The 14,820-nt window shown below is 34.9% G+C and overlaps 1 protein-coding gene across 2 annotated transcripts in view; it reads right to left on the bottom strand.

Annotated features, from left to right (window-relative positions):
- The window catches only part of Sas-4 (spindle assembly abnormal 4), a 527,986-nt gene that overhangs the window by 369,675 nt on the left and 143,491 nt on the right, over nt 1–14,820 (bottom strand). For both annotated transcript variants that reach the window (XM_090396928.1, XM_090396929.1), the window contains exon 8: nt 7,585–7,839. In XM_090396928.1, the coding sequence (XP_090253054.1) occupies nt 7,585–7,839 (255 nt within the window). The remainder of the gene's footprint in view (nt 1–7,584; nt 7,840–14,820) is intronic.

Below are 14,820 nucleotides of genomic sequence, written 5' to 3'. Positions count from 1 at the left end.
GGTTATGTCTATTTAACCCATTTAACTTGTGGGAGAGATTTAGCTTAATTAAGTAACCTTTAGTAATTGTATATTGTATTAGTGTGATGAATAAACCTTTTTTTTTTCCTAACAAAATTGCCTGATCTGAAATTGCAATGCACCACTCATTAAAATAGAACCTGAGCGAATCAATAGTCGGGGATAGCAATGACTGCAGTAACGGAAAATCTATACATATAAAGTTTTGTAATTGAAAATATTAATTGCTTGAATGTTGATAAGTGTGTCATTCTGAGAAATAACTCCCTGGCAAAGAAGCTTCTCTTGTCTAAGAATTTGGATGAAACAGCTTCAACAAACAAATTTTTCCAAATTCTGATACACAGTTAATTCCAGAATTGTAACAAGTAATTTGGCTCTATGCTAAACTAATTTCTTTGTCCACTGAGTTTTGCACACACGAACAATTATAGTAGTGGCCACAAAGTAGTTAGAAGTTAATTGGAATTGATATAGATAGCAAAGGTAGAAACAAGCTCGAGAAAACGTATTAAGTATAATCACTTAACTAGTACAATAAGAGAGGTTTAACAATTTAACAATCCTTACAATCTACAATAACCATGATATATATATTAAAAAAATTTAACAGTGGCCATGCCTTACTAACATGTTATAAGTGTCAGCTGAGTTGTATAAAGGGAATGTCTACAATGAAACTGCTGGATTTTGCAAGACATATGATGGGATACCTTTTACAAATTGTGTTACATAAATTAGAATAAATGGGTATGGATATGAGAGTGGCTGATGCACAGATACCAAGAAGTATCAGAGTAGCACAATCTGGGAGAAAGCAATTGAGTAAGAGTGTGCTGCAAGGCTCACATCTTGGGCCACTACTGTTTAATTTGTACATGATGATATAGGAAACAATTTAAAGGAAAATATTCAGTTCTTAGTTAATGATGCAAAATTGTGTAGGAAATGTAGAGAGCATGTGGGATGATTTAAATAGGCTTACAGTATGGGTAAAAGATAATGGGTATCAGTTTAATGTTGAAAAGTGTTAACTTATGCATTTTGGGATAAAAAGATTACAAGTTGAGTACCCTTCCAGGATATTAATGAAGCTAGGCAAATAGGGAGAGGGGGGTAGCAGAGATGAGGTATTGAGGGCATACTGCTAAGATTGCCAAGATAGCTGATAAGATTACCTGGTTATTAAAGAACATACAAGGAGAGATAGGGAAGATATAATTCCTCTTTATAAGGCTGATCCACATCTGGATTACTATGCTCAGGATTGGTCACCTGGGTTTCTTGGGATGAGAGGTAATGAAGAAGATGCAGAGGCAAGTGACGAAGATGGTACAATTCTCCCATGATGAGACTACACATTCTGTGGAGGTGCCCGTGCAACAACAATAATAATAATAATTAAATTCAATAGAAGTTTGTAGGATTTCTTAACCACATTCAATAACAAATACTGAATGAAAATCAGCAATAAAAAGACCAAAACCATGAAAATAGGCAGTAGCATAAAAAATGTCAACTGCATTCTGAATGGACAAACCTACAAAATAAGTACAACATTTCAGCTACTTAGGCACAATTTTTAGTTAGGATGGCAAATTAAATATGGAAAAATCTAACAACAGAATGAGCAAAACTGGTATGGTGAGGAGTCAAACGAATCAATTTCTACAGAATAAGAGAGAAATGAGAGGACTAAAGCAGCAGTAAATATACAACACTGTTCAAGTCAATTTTAACTTATAAATCTGAGAGCTCTATTAGGTTCATCAAAGACTAGATACCACAGATATGAGAATCCTGAGGGAAAAATTAAGAAAGTGAGCAGATGGCATCAATGGAAGAATCATATAAAAAAGTTTAGAAAGGAAATTGAGATTGTTAGCAATCAGGATGTGTAAGCAGAGCTAATCTAAGGAGGTACAGTCACTTAATGGAAGAGGAAACATTAGCAATGCAGGTGCTTAATGCCAAGATGGCAAGAAAAAGACCAGAGGAAGACCAAAGTGTAGGTGGACTCAGGACTGGTTTTAGACTGTTAGACACCTGCGTGCTAGAGATAATTGGCCACCCTTGAGGGTAAGATATTATGTACTAATATTACTATTAATACGTTTTTATGACAGTATAATGTAGCCTAATTGACAAAGGAAAATTCATAAAATATTTTATATACTGTAGGCTATTTATTTTAATTTTATAAAAATAGAAAAAGTACAATGAATGTATAAATTATAAGCAGATGCAAATGTACAACTTCCCATAATTTTTCAGACAAATCCTTTTCTATTGCTAGCAATCCTAAGTCACTAACCTGTCTTGGGTTATAGATGTTCCTAAATATGTTTTTATAAGTTTGAGTTTCAAAAAGCTCCTTTCACTTGATGCTACACTAACAGGTAATGTGAGGAAAATTCTCAAAGCTATAAATAGATTTGGAAATGATGACATCAAGTTATTTTTTGCAATATATGTCAAATTTTTTAATGGGTCAGTTTCTGTAATGCCACTGCCACCGCTAAGTTCTGTATGTTATCAGCTCACTGAAGAGCTCAAAACCATCAATATCTTTAATATAGTCACTATCTTTATTAATTTTTTCTTCGGTCATTTCTCTGAATTCACAAAGAAATTCAAATACATTATTACATTCATTCAGAATTTCAAATCTTTCCTTAATGGAATTTAATGCAGTATCAACAATTACTAGATAAAATTGTATTCTAAACAATTCTTTTGAATTTTTTATTTCTTCATCAAGTCCATCTGGACTTTCATAATCTAAGTGGTGAACTTTAGTTCTGTTCCTTACAACTGGAAATTCGGATAATATGTTTACTTCTTTAGCTAAAACATCTGCATCTTTAATGTAAGTATTAAATGCTTCATCGCATCTAGCTGCCCTTAAAAATTTAACAAGCTCACCCAAAACATTAAGAGATTCATTTATATTACATTCAGGAAACTGCAACATTTTGCTTACGACATCAATTTTCGACAGAATATCGTTCCATATAACAATTGAGCAAATGAACTTGAAAGAAGCAATCTGATCGAACAAACACTGAGCTGTATGTTTTGTTTTCATGTTTCTGGAATTATCAGCTAATATATCATTTGAACTTTTTAAGACTTCACTTAATTGCAATCTGAGAGGTCGCACTGCTTTTATTCTGCTCTCTCATCTTGTATCACTTACAGGCTTTAGTGTCATTTAGGAATATTGCTTTTTAGTATATCCCATCTATAAGGGGATGCAGGGAAAAACGTATACAATTCTTGGATAATGTAAAAAAAATTAACTGTTTCAAATATTTTTTGGCAGCATCGTTTACAACAAGATTTAAAGAATGAAATGCACAAGGTACAAAAAAGGCTCTAGGATTTATATTCCTAATTTTGTTCTGCAAACCATTATGCTTGCCATGCATATTGGCCCCATTATCATACCCTTGTCCACGCATATTTTGAATATCTAATTCATAATCTCTCAAGAGTCCACCTAAAAGATAAGAGTCCACCTTCCCCTGTAGTGTCTGAAACTGGATAAAATCCAAGAAATAATTCTTGAATTGCAACGTCAGAAGTGTCAATATTTACAATTCTTACTACAAATGATATCTGTTCAATGTGACTGGCATCTGGAGTGCAATCGAGAATTATAGAAAAATAGTTCGCCCTTTTTTTTTACAAATTCCTTAATTTTTGATTTAATGTCGTTTGTTAAAACAGATATAATTTTGTTTTGAAAAGAATGGCCTAAGTAATGGGGTATACGATTTCTAGAATTTTGAGATTCTGTTATGTTATTTACATGCTGTGAAATAATAGAGTCAAATTTTGCCAACATTTCTACGGCCTTTAAAAAATTTCCATTATTTGCTTCATATAATTTATTATTTGTACCTCTGAAAGCTAAACACTGCCCTGCTAAAAATTTACAATTGCAACGATTCTTTTGATGATGTTATTTTTCAGATATCGTCTTTTTTCAGATTCAAAATACCATCATTGTTCTTTATCAATTGTACAATTGTTGTCAAGGCGTGTTTTTAATTCACACCACTTTTTACAATTTTGCATATGTTCTACACTCGTTTCATGTTGTGATAAATTAGTGACCAAATGTCACCAATCTGAAAACCCCTGACTATCTGTTAATTTGTTTTTCTTTAAACAGCTTACAACAAAAGCAAAATACACTTTTTTATTGGATTTTTCAGAATAGATTAACCAAGTTCTTTGAACTTTTTCACCATTAGGTAAGAGTCTTAAAAACTGTGATGTGGAAAATGATCTTCCATTGCTATCTTTAATAAAGTTTATATTTTGAAGTGTTACAGGTCCCTTATGAATTATGAGTTCTAATAAGCGATTATTAACAATAGATGGCCAGGTACAGGGATACCCTAAATCACATTCTGTCGTGAATTCAGCACAATTACCGGAAGGCCTACTTTGTAAATTATCCCCAAAGCTTGATTTTGGCATTGACTCTTCCTCCTGGCACAGTTCTGAACGAAATTCAAACTTTTCATTTGATTTTTCGCATTCCACTTTGATTTTGCCCTTACTGTCTGGAAAAGGTTCTGAAGTTATTGATGTTGTTGAGTTATCTTCATCTAACTTTACATATTTCAGTATGGATTCTCATAATTTTTCCTTTTCCTTATCACTTTCATTCTTTCTTTTGCGATAAAAAGCATCAGACAGACGTTTAGTTTTCCTATCCGACATATCTAAACATATAATAAAAAACATTAATAATAATGGTAATAATAAGCACAAATTATTTTTTCTCTTTTTGAATGAATAAATAAATGTTGTAATGACTCAAACTGACTTAAGCTTTTCTGTACAGATTCCGAAAAAAATCCGATCTGTCCATCTGTCTGTCTGTCAGGTCTATCTGAAAGACGGTGGTAGATTTTATAACACGTACTAGGAAAAAAAAAAAAAAAATTGTAATTCCGTTTTTTCACCCAATTATGTATTTTTAGTAGCAAAAAACTAGGCCAAAACTATGGTTTGCTTGAATGAACATTCCTTGTCGAGTGAGGTTTTTAAAGAGATAGAGAATGAAACCCAAAGAAGATATTTCGAAGCTAGCACCGCTATAAGTTTTAACAATGTTATTTTCCTTTTTCATCGCCAATATTTTAAAATTAACTATAGGCTATATCGAATTTATTCCATCGGCCACCCTAGAATTTATTCTACCCTAGAGATTTGGCCGCCTGCATGCATGCATGCTCTGCACACCTATTAGAACTGGCCTTGGGTGGACTGATGCAGTTCAAAGTGCCTTAGAAGCAATGTTCTCTCTCTAATTATTGCCACCCGTGTAAACATGAAAAACATTTTGTATGCAAGTTTTCAGTCTCAGACTCAATTTGTACACTAATGTAATATTTTTCATATTAAGTGCCCTTTTTTCTTCTTGCCATAACCTGTAAAACTGCAAGCACCAAATTAATTTGTTTAAATCCGCATAGGTACAAAAATTCAGCACCATCTGCATGAATTGACTGACTGTACTGTCGACAGTAGGCTCTAAACAAATATGCCTCTGCAACTTGCTGACATGTGCCACTTTGCCTACACAGTGTAGGCTAAAAGTAACAAATTACTTGATTAAGTTGGAATGGGTTAGAATAATACTGGAATGGAGACTTCAGGGAAATTATTAAATAAAATGACTGAAAAGTAAGATTTATCATATAATTCATTTTTATAGCATGGTAAAAAATTATTGACTGTAAATATCAAATTCTGAAAGTAAAAATTTTGTGTGCACAGTTGCTAGGCATGTGCACCCTTTTTCAATTGATGTGTGCAAACATACATGCACACCTTAGAGGGAACATTACTTAGGTCAAAATATGAGATTTGACAATATTGGAATCTTCGCAAATACAGTAATTTGGAGGAAAATTGTCAATAGGAAGTTAGCAATAATGTAAACATTTTATGCAGCACCATCATAGTATCCTGTAAACCTACTGAAGATATCAAGAATTTGATGATGATAAATGGTAGGACATTATTCTATTTACATTGTCCTGCTGTGATAGTTTTGAATGGAAAAATGTGCAATAGTTCATATGATGTAAACTTTAATTAAATTAACTACAATTCACACACAGTTCTGCATTCCTGAAATAAGAAATGACTGAGTAAAATATGAATGCATGCTCAAGTGATGCACACATAAATAATCTTCTCATCTTTCTGGAAGTTGAATTGCAGTCTATCCGCTAGTCTAATCACCCAAGACAATCTGTCTTGATAACAATTATAACATTCAGATTTATACATTTATATATACAGGGTGTTCGGGATAAATTTGACATATTTATAATTAATTATATTTTTCCGTAAGTTACATGTATTAACACACACTTCTCTTCATTTAAAAGTTTGGACCCTTCTTCATTCATATACAAGATGTCAGAAAGGATGGATAGCTGGAACCCACCTGAATCATGGAAGAGAATAACTTGTATCATGATGATTCGTGCCCGCCATCAAAATAAGGATATTACGACTGCTGCCCAATGCTCCCTGAATACAGTAAAAACAATCAGGCATGAACTAGAGACTTGCAATGGTGACTACGAGGATGTAGCAAGAAGAAAGATCCCTAGCAGACGATCTGATTGCGTTCGCACAGCAGAATTCCTCGCAAATCTGCAGGAACAGGTGTTGAAGAACCCTGGCATTGGAATTCGGGCTTTGTTCGTGGAGTTGCTAACTGTAGTCAAGCCCTGGATAACAAGGGTAGCCAATGGTAGGCCGTATGTATGGCAGCAGGATTCGGCCCCTTGCCACACCTCTGGGAAAAGTCAAAAATGGTTGTCTGAAAATTTCTACGACTTCACCAGTCCAAATGTTTGGCCTCCAAACTCCCCAGACCTTAACCCCATGGATTATTTTGTATGGGGCGCAGTTGAAAAAGACACCAATCGCACTTCCAGTAATACAAAAGCCCAGTTAATGGATAAAATTAAAACAGTTTTTGCGGCCCTTCCCAGGGAGACTGCAGCATCAGCTTGTTCGAGGTTCCGAAGCAGAATTGAAGCTGTGATCGATGCTAATGGTGGTTATTTTGAGTAAATCTTGTTGATAGTATTGTAATTAACTCTGCCTGTAATGTTTTTTTGTCAATTCATTAAATTTAATAGATACAAAGAAGATTTTCTTTTTCCTTACGAAACTGTCAAATTTATCCCGAACACCCTGTATATATTGCAAACACAACAGGTACAAGAACCTAAAGCACATCAGTGCTGTGTGTGTGAGGTGCAGATAAGGGTTCAGAAAGAAGAAACCCATCGACATAGGTGTGGCATATAATTAGTTGTATTTAATATTAATAAAAAAGTATAATTAAATTTTATTAAATTTTTGAAATTTAATATTGTACTCAGCCAAGTGATAAATATTCTGGATTAATAAAATTAAATATTAATTTCAAAATACTTAACTATGCTTAAACTGACCCAAAAAAAAAAGTTCTGATTAAGAACAGATTAAAAAAATTTTAATAAAACTTTAACTAACCTGTTTGTTTTGCTCGCTTTTTTTTAATTTTTTTAAAAAGGAAGAATCACCACATACATCACTTATTACCTGGCTATCTTCTTTGGATTTATTTTTAGTCAGCTGATTGCAAGCAGTACTTTTGTTGAAGTGGCAAGATGCAGTTGCTTTTGCATCTTTTATGTTTAAATCAGACAATGTCTCTTTTATACAGCTTCCTCGTTCTGATTTTTCAGTCTCTTTAGCTGCGAATAAATCTTGATTTTGATTTGCTAACTGCAAGAGATGGTGGGAAGAGGAAAAAGAAATATATGAGTTAATAGGACAAGAATGTTCAACACAGTGCAATTTTAAGAGATATTTGGATGAAAACAAAAATGTAAATGAACCTGTGGATATTCTAAACATCAAAGACACACCACAGTACAAGAGCTAAAATAACTGAAAGCATTTTTCTAATGACCTTATTTTTCTCATGTAGTTTTATATATGCAGGATAGGAAAACTAACACGTTCCATTCTAGGTATCAGTATTCAGATTCACTGCAAGAATCTTTATAAAGAATACTTGTAATTTGTAAATTATATCTGCAACACAACATGCTAGAGGAGCCAGGATTCTTTTCTTACAAAATGCTGAGCTATAATTTAATTCACATACTTGAAAGGATTAGTGAAACTAAAACCAAAGGATACACATAATATTTCTGTTTGGCCGAGTTACTAGCTATTCCTCATTTTACATTATATCATTTTACACATCCAAAAATAGAAACAAGCTAATATCATCACTGAAATCATAATATTTTTATTTTTTTGAATATGAATCTTACCCACAAAAAGTTGTAAACCTCTTGTATGTTAGTACCAAAGGTGGCCTAAGAGTTAAATAATCAGGAAACCTTATTCTAGAACACACATGGAACTTTTTCAAGATGCTTCAGAACTCTAAAAATCAAGGTGGTGGTGATCTCCCATCATGTGGTGAAATTCATCCTCACTTAAAAACATTCACAAATGATATTTGAACCTACAGCCTACTGGTTTGAGAGCAGAACTGTTATTGACCCAGTCACAAGACTGGCAAATTGGAACAGATATTCCTAATATTTACCGATATATAATATTTCTAATATAAACTGAGAATTACTTTACAGAGTTGGGTAGAAGGTATATGGAAGAAAAATTTTAAACCAAAGTTACCCAAGTTTTAAACCAAAATGCAGCAGAACACAGACATAAAATGTTTAATCACGTAAAATTTCAGCCAAGTATCAAGAGCATCTTCACTGTGAATTCAAAAAATTAAACAAGGTGCAAGTAACATTACATAAAGGATCACCAAGAGTGTGCCAGTCGTGTGAATAAAGCAGAATAGAAGGGTCTAAACTGCACTAAAATCCTAATGACACTTTTTAAGATATGTTTTTTAAAATAATATATATATATATATATATATATGTAATAATAAATTAAGTCACGTTGTGTGAGGAACAACGATTTCCCATAAGGGGCATAAATTAAGCCCACCCGATCTATTGAGAATGGAGAAATATAGCAAGGTTTTAGAGCTTTCTTTATGCAATTACAGCTTTTATGCTCTAATTATATAAAGAAAGCTATGTAGGTAGCTTTTTTTTTTATGTAGAACAGCTTTTATGTAAGACATAAAAGCTATTCATATAATAAACAGCTTTCATGTAGGACATCAGTCTTTTCCCACAGAATTCTATGTTTGGAGGATATGGCATGTTCAATTAGTCCAGATTATTATAGCCCATGGAATTTAATGTGGTCTAGATGCTTCTTGTAAAAAGCAGCTACAGATTGGTTGGTTTGGCTAGAGTATGATTATCTTTTGCTGAGTCTAGAAAGGGGGAAAGTTTATTAATCAGGCAAAAAGCCAAGATGCGATCAGTGGACTTAGGTAATCTGGAGAACCATTCATGTTTGGAAATATGTTTGACAACTTGAGAGATTAATGATGGAGAAACTCTATAACTGATAATGATCTTGTTGACTAAAGACTTTGCGAAGCCAGACAGACAAGAAGTAGTTTTGATAAAATGTATTTCTTGTGTTAGTAATACCTCAGTACAAAATAGTGAGTGAGCTTGATGAATAAGTTTTATTGGTGCTGGACTTTTGACTAGGATAGTGGCATGACTGAGCACAGATATAGTCTAGTGTGGATTTTCTTTCTAAAGACCAAAAACCAAAGGCTCCCAATTTTGCCAACAAAGAATAAGCAGGTCTAGGAAAGAAATACTCTGGTAATTTCTAGACTAAACTGCATACATGGATAAATAGCATTGATCTTTGAAAGCAAATTCTGAAGTTATAAGAAATCGTGATTTAATTCATAGATATCATCCAAATATCTGTACATTACTGAGAGAGCCCACAATGGTATCATCCTAGATTTCTTGGCAAAATTTGTTCTAACACATGAAGTAGAAGTACAAAAAAGCATATAACATCTAGGAAAATCTTATCTGAGTAACTCATATATTTCATCTAATGGACCTGATAATTTATCTAGAGTTACTCTGACAAGACTTCTCATTAAATCTCTCGAATTCTTCATGAATATGGTCTATTGTACTTCAGCCAGGGAAACATCTAAAGCATATTCAATTCTAAGAGCTGAAACCACCTTGCTGAACTTGCTATCTCTTCCAAACACACAATTACTTTAATAAATTTAGTTGAATCCTTTATCCAAGTGTGAGCAAACAAAGTTTGCACCTGAAAGTATCTTCAGGACTGGGGTAAGGTGGTGCAATACCAGAGCGACTCCTTGAATAACATTAATGCATAACATTAGACATATCTGCAAGGAGATGTGTTTTGCATTATGGGAGATACTGAGACAGGAGGGTTGGTGTCTTGCTCCACCTTTGCAAGGAGTCGCCCTGATGTTGCATCACCCCACCCCAGTCCTGAAGATACTTTCAGGTGCAAACTTTGTTTGCTCACACTTGGATAAAGGATTAAACTAAATTTATTATATTCTAACCAAGTGAAAAATAACCTTTCAACATCTTTCTCTAAATTCAGAGTAATTTATTAAAAAGGTGGCACACCATTTGGCAACTCCTATAGGTAGAGATGATCTTGCTAACACTTCTGCCTGGTATCTCCACTTGGGCCTGGCTCCCACTGAAGAGACCTCAATAAAGGTCGAAACTAGTCTGGGTAGTGGCCCTTCCCTTAATGCATAACATTATACATATCTGCAAGGAGATGTGTTTTGCATTATGGGAGATACTGAGATAGGAGTGATGTTAGCTTGCTCCACCTTTGCAACAAGTTGCCCAGTGTTGTACCGCCTTACCCCAGTCCTGAAGATACTTTCAGGTACAAACTTTGTTTGCTCACACTTGGATAAAGGATTAAACTAAATTTATTATATTCTAACCAAGTGAAAAATAAACTGTCAACATCTCCCATTCCATGAAAAATCTCTTCCATGTCTACCTGATAACAACCCCCGACCAGCTTATATGTCTCAATGTCCCCCCCCTTCCTCCTATTCACGAGGCTCTGCAATTTACATTCTCTCAATCTGTCCTCGTACTCCACATTCCAAAGACCACTGACTATCTTTGTGAATCTTCACTGTATCCTTACCAACATATCCTCGTCACCATGAAAACCTGGGGGCCAAATCCGAGCACAATAATCCATATGAGGCTTGATCAAGGCCTTATACAATGGAATCATAACCTCTCTATTTCTGCATGTCAGCGTTCTCCGCATCATTGCCATTATTCGATGCGATGTCTTCACAACTTGTGCAATGTGGCCCCTGAATTTCAGGTCCTTGTACACTATCACTCCTAGATCACTCATCTCCTCTACTTCTGTTAAAGTTCCCCCACCAAGTGTATACTTTGCATCCCATCATTGCTTACCAAATCTCAAAACCTTACACTTGGCAACATTGAACTGACAGTTGCACTTACCTGCCCATTCATGCAATCTATTCACGTCCTCTTGTAAGGCATTAACATCAGCCTGACTGTGCATTGCTCTCCCCAGTTTTGCATCATCTGCAAACAGCTGGATATCACTAGTTAAACCCAACCCAATATCATTAACATACAGACTGAACAACAATGGCCCCAAAACTGACCTCTGCAGCACACCACTGGTGACTTTCTCTTTCGAGATATTGCATCCCCATATACAACTTTCTGATACCTATCTGACAGTCAGTCACTGATCCAACACAGAAGTCTGTTATACAATCCCAATCTGTTTCAATTTATTTAAGAGCTTGTCGTGTGGCAGTCTATCAAAAGTCTTTGCAAAATCCAAGCACACCGCTGTCTATGCATAACATGCACTATATAATCGTTCTCTTATTTCTGTGTTTTTCTTTTTATTTAACCTAGTGAGTCCCAGGAGAGGTCTTAGAAACTTCACCTGTGCTGCTTCCAATCTTTGTCTGTTTCTTTGTTTTAGAATTCAAGTTTCACTTCCAAATATGAGAGATTCTTTAGAGGTCATATTATATAATCTTAATTGAGTTTCTTTAGTGATGTATTTTCCAAAATTTCTTTTAATTATGCCATTTATTCTATTGTAAAATTTGTAGTGTTGCTTCCAATTGTGAATCAGTATTGTATTGAGAGATTATATTTCCTAAGTAATTGAATTCTGTATCTTGTTCTATTATTGTTAAGCATCATTTTGACTTTTTGAATGGTGTTTCCACACATTGCCATAGCTATTGAAAGATGTTGAAAGTTTATTTTTCACTTGGTTAGAGTATAATAAATTTAGTTTAATCCTTTATCCAAGTGTGAGCAAACAAAGTTTGCGCCTGAAAGTATCTTCAGGACTGGGTTAGGGTGGTACAACACCAGGGCAACTTGTTGCAAAGGTGGAGCAAGCTACCAACACTCCTATCTCAGTATCTCCTATAATGCAAAACACATCTCCTTGCAGATACGTCTAATGTTATGCATTAAGGGAAGGGCCAATTCCCAGACTAGTTTCGACCTTTATTGAGGTCTCTTCAGTGGGAGCCAGGCCCAAGTGGAGATATCAGGCAGAAGCATTAGCAGGTCATCTCTACCTATAGGAATTGCCAGTTGGTGTGCCACCCTTTTTTAATAATTTACTCTGGATTTAGAGAAAGATGTTGAAAGTTTATTTTTCACTTGGTTAGAGTGAAAAATAATTCTATTCACGTCCTCTTGTAAGGCATTAACATCAGCCTGACTGTGCATTGCTCTCCCCAGTTTTGCATCATCTGCAAACAGCTGGATATCACTAGTTAAACCCAACCCAATATCATTAACATACAGACTGAACAACAATGGCCCCAAAACTGACCTCTGCAGCACACCACTGGTGACTTTCTCTTTCGAGATATTGCATCCCCATATACAACTTTCTGATACCTATCTGACAGTCAGTCACTGATCCAACACAGAAGTCTGTTATACAATCCCAATCTGTTTCAATTTATTTAAGAGCTTGTCGTGTGGCAGTCTATCAAAAGTCTTTGCAAAATCCAAGCACACCGCTGTCTATGCATAACATGCACTATATAATCGTTCTCTTATTTCTGTGTTTTTCTTTTTATTTAACCTAGTGAGTCCCAGGAGAGGTCTTAGAAACTTCACCTGTGCTGCTTCCAATCTTTGTCTGTTTCTTTGTTTTAGAATTCAAGTTTCACTTCCAAATATGAGAGATTCTTTAGAGGTCATATTATATAATCTTAATTGAGTTTCTTTAGTGATGTATTTTCCAAAATTTCTTTTAATTATGCCATTTATTCTATTGTAAAATTTGTAGTGTTGCTTCCAATTGTGAATCAGTATTGTATTGAGAGATTATATTTCCTAAGTAATTGAATTCTGTATCTTGTTCTATTATTGTTAAGCATCATTTTGACTTTTTGAATGGTGTTTCCACACATTGCCATAGCTATTGAAAGATGTTGAAAGTTTATTTTTCACTTGGTTAGAGTATAATAAATTTAGTTTAATCCTTTATCCAAGTGTGAGCAAACAAAGTTTGCGCCTGAAAGTATCTTCAGGACTGGGTTAGGGTGGTACAACACCAGGGCAACTTGTTGCAAAGGTGGAGCAAGCTACCAACACTCCTATCTCAGTATCTCCTATAATGCAAAACACATCTCCTTGCAGATACGTCTAATGTTATGCATTAAGGGAAGGGCCAATTCCCAGACTAGTTTCGACCTTTATTGAGGTCTCTTCAGTGGGAGCCAGGCCCAAGTGGAGATATCAGGCAGAAGCATTAGCAGGTCATCTCTACCTATAGGAATTGCCAGTTGGTGTGCCACCCTTTTTTAATAATTTACTCTGGATTTAGAGAAAGATGTTGAAAGTTTATTTTTCACTTGGTTAGAGTATAATAAATTTAGTTTAATCCTTTACCCAAGTGTGAGCAAACAAAGTTTGCGCCTGAAAGTATTCAGGACTGGGTTAAGGTGGTACAACACCAGGGCAACGCGTTGCAAAGGTGGAGCAAGATACCAACACTCCTATCTCAGTATCTCCTATAATGCAAAACACATCTCCTTGCGAATATGTCTAATGTTATGCATTAAGGGAAGGGCCACTACCCAAACTAGTTTCGACCTTTATTGAGGTCTCTTCAGTGGGAGCCAACACTCCTATCTCAGTATCTCCTATAATGCAAAACACATCTCCTTGCGAATATGTCTAATGTTATGCATTAAGGGAAGGGCCACTACCCAGACTAGTTTCGACCTTTATTGAGGTCTCTTCAGTGGGAGCCAGGCCCAAGTGGAGATATCAGGCAGAAGCATTTCCCTTAATGCATAACATTAGACATATCCGCAAGGAGATGTGTTTTGCATTATAGGAGATACTGAGATAGGAGCGTTGGTAGCTTGCTCCACCTTTGCAACGAGATGTCCTGGTGTTGTACCACCTTAACCCAGTCTTGAAGATACTTTCAGGTGCAAACTTTGTTTGCTCACACTTGGATAAAGGATTAAACTAAATTTACCATAGCTTTTGTTTCAGAGATTTTAATTTTTTTTTTTTTTGCTATTTCATTTAAATGGTTAGTTAATTTTTAATTATGCCATTTATTCTATTGTAAAATTTGTAGTGTTGCTTCCAATTGTGAATCAGTATTGTGTTGAGAGATTATATTTCCTAAGTAATTGAATTCTGTGTCTTGTTCTATTATTTTATTGTTAAGCATCATTTTGACTTTTTGAATGGTGTTTCCACACATTGCCATAGC

Source organism: Typopeltis vanoorti, chromosome 8 (assembly GCF_054136105.1).
Source record: "Typopeltis vanoorti isolate ZY-2024b chromosome 8, IOZ_Tvanoo_1.0, whole genome shotgun sequence".
NCBI classification, from domain to species: Eukaryota; Metazoa; Arthropoda; class Arachnida; order Uropygi; family Thelyphonidae; genus Typopeltis; species Typopeltis vanoorti.
Note: the sequence above shows the minus strand (reverse complement) of the source record. Positions and strands in the feature narration are given on the sequence as shown.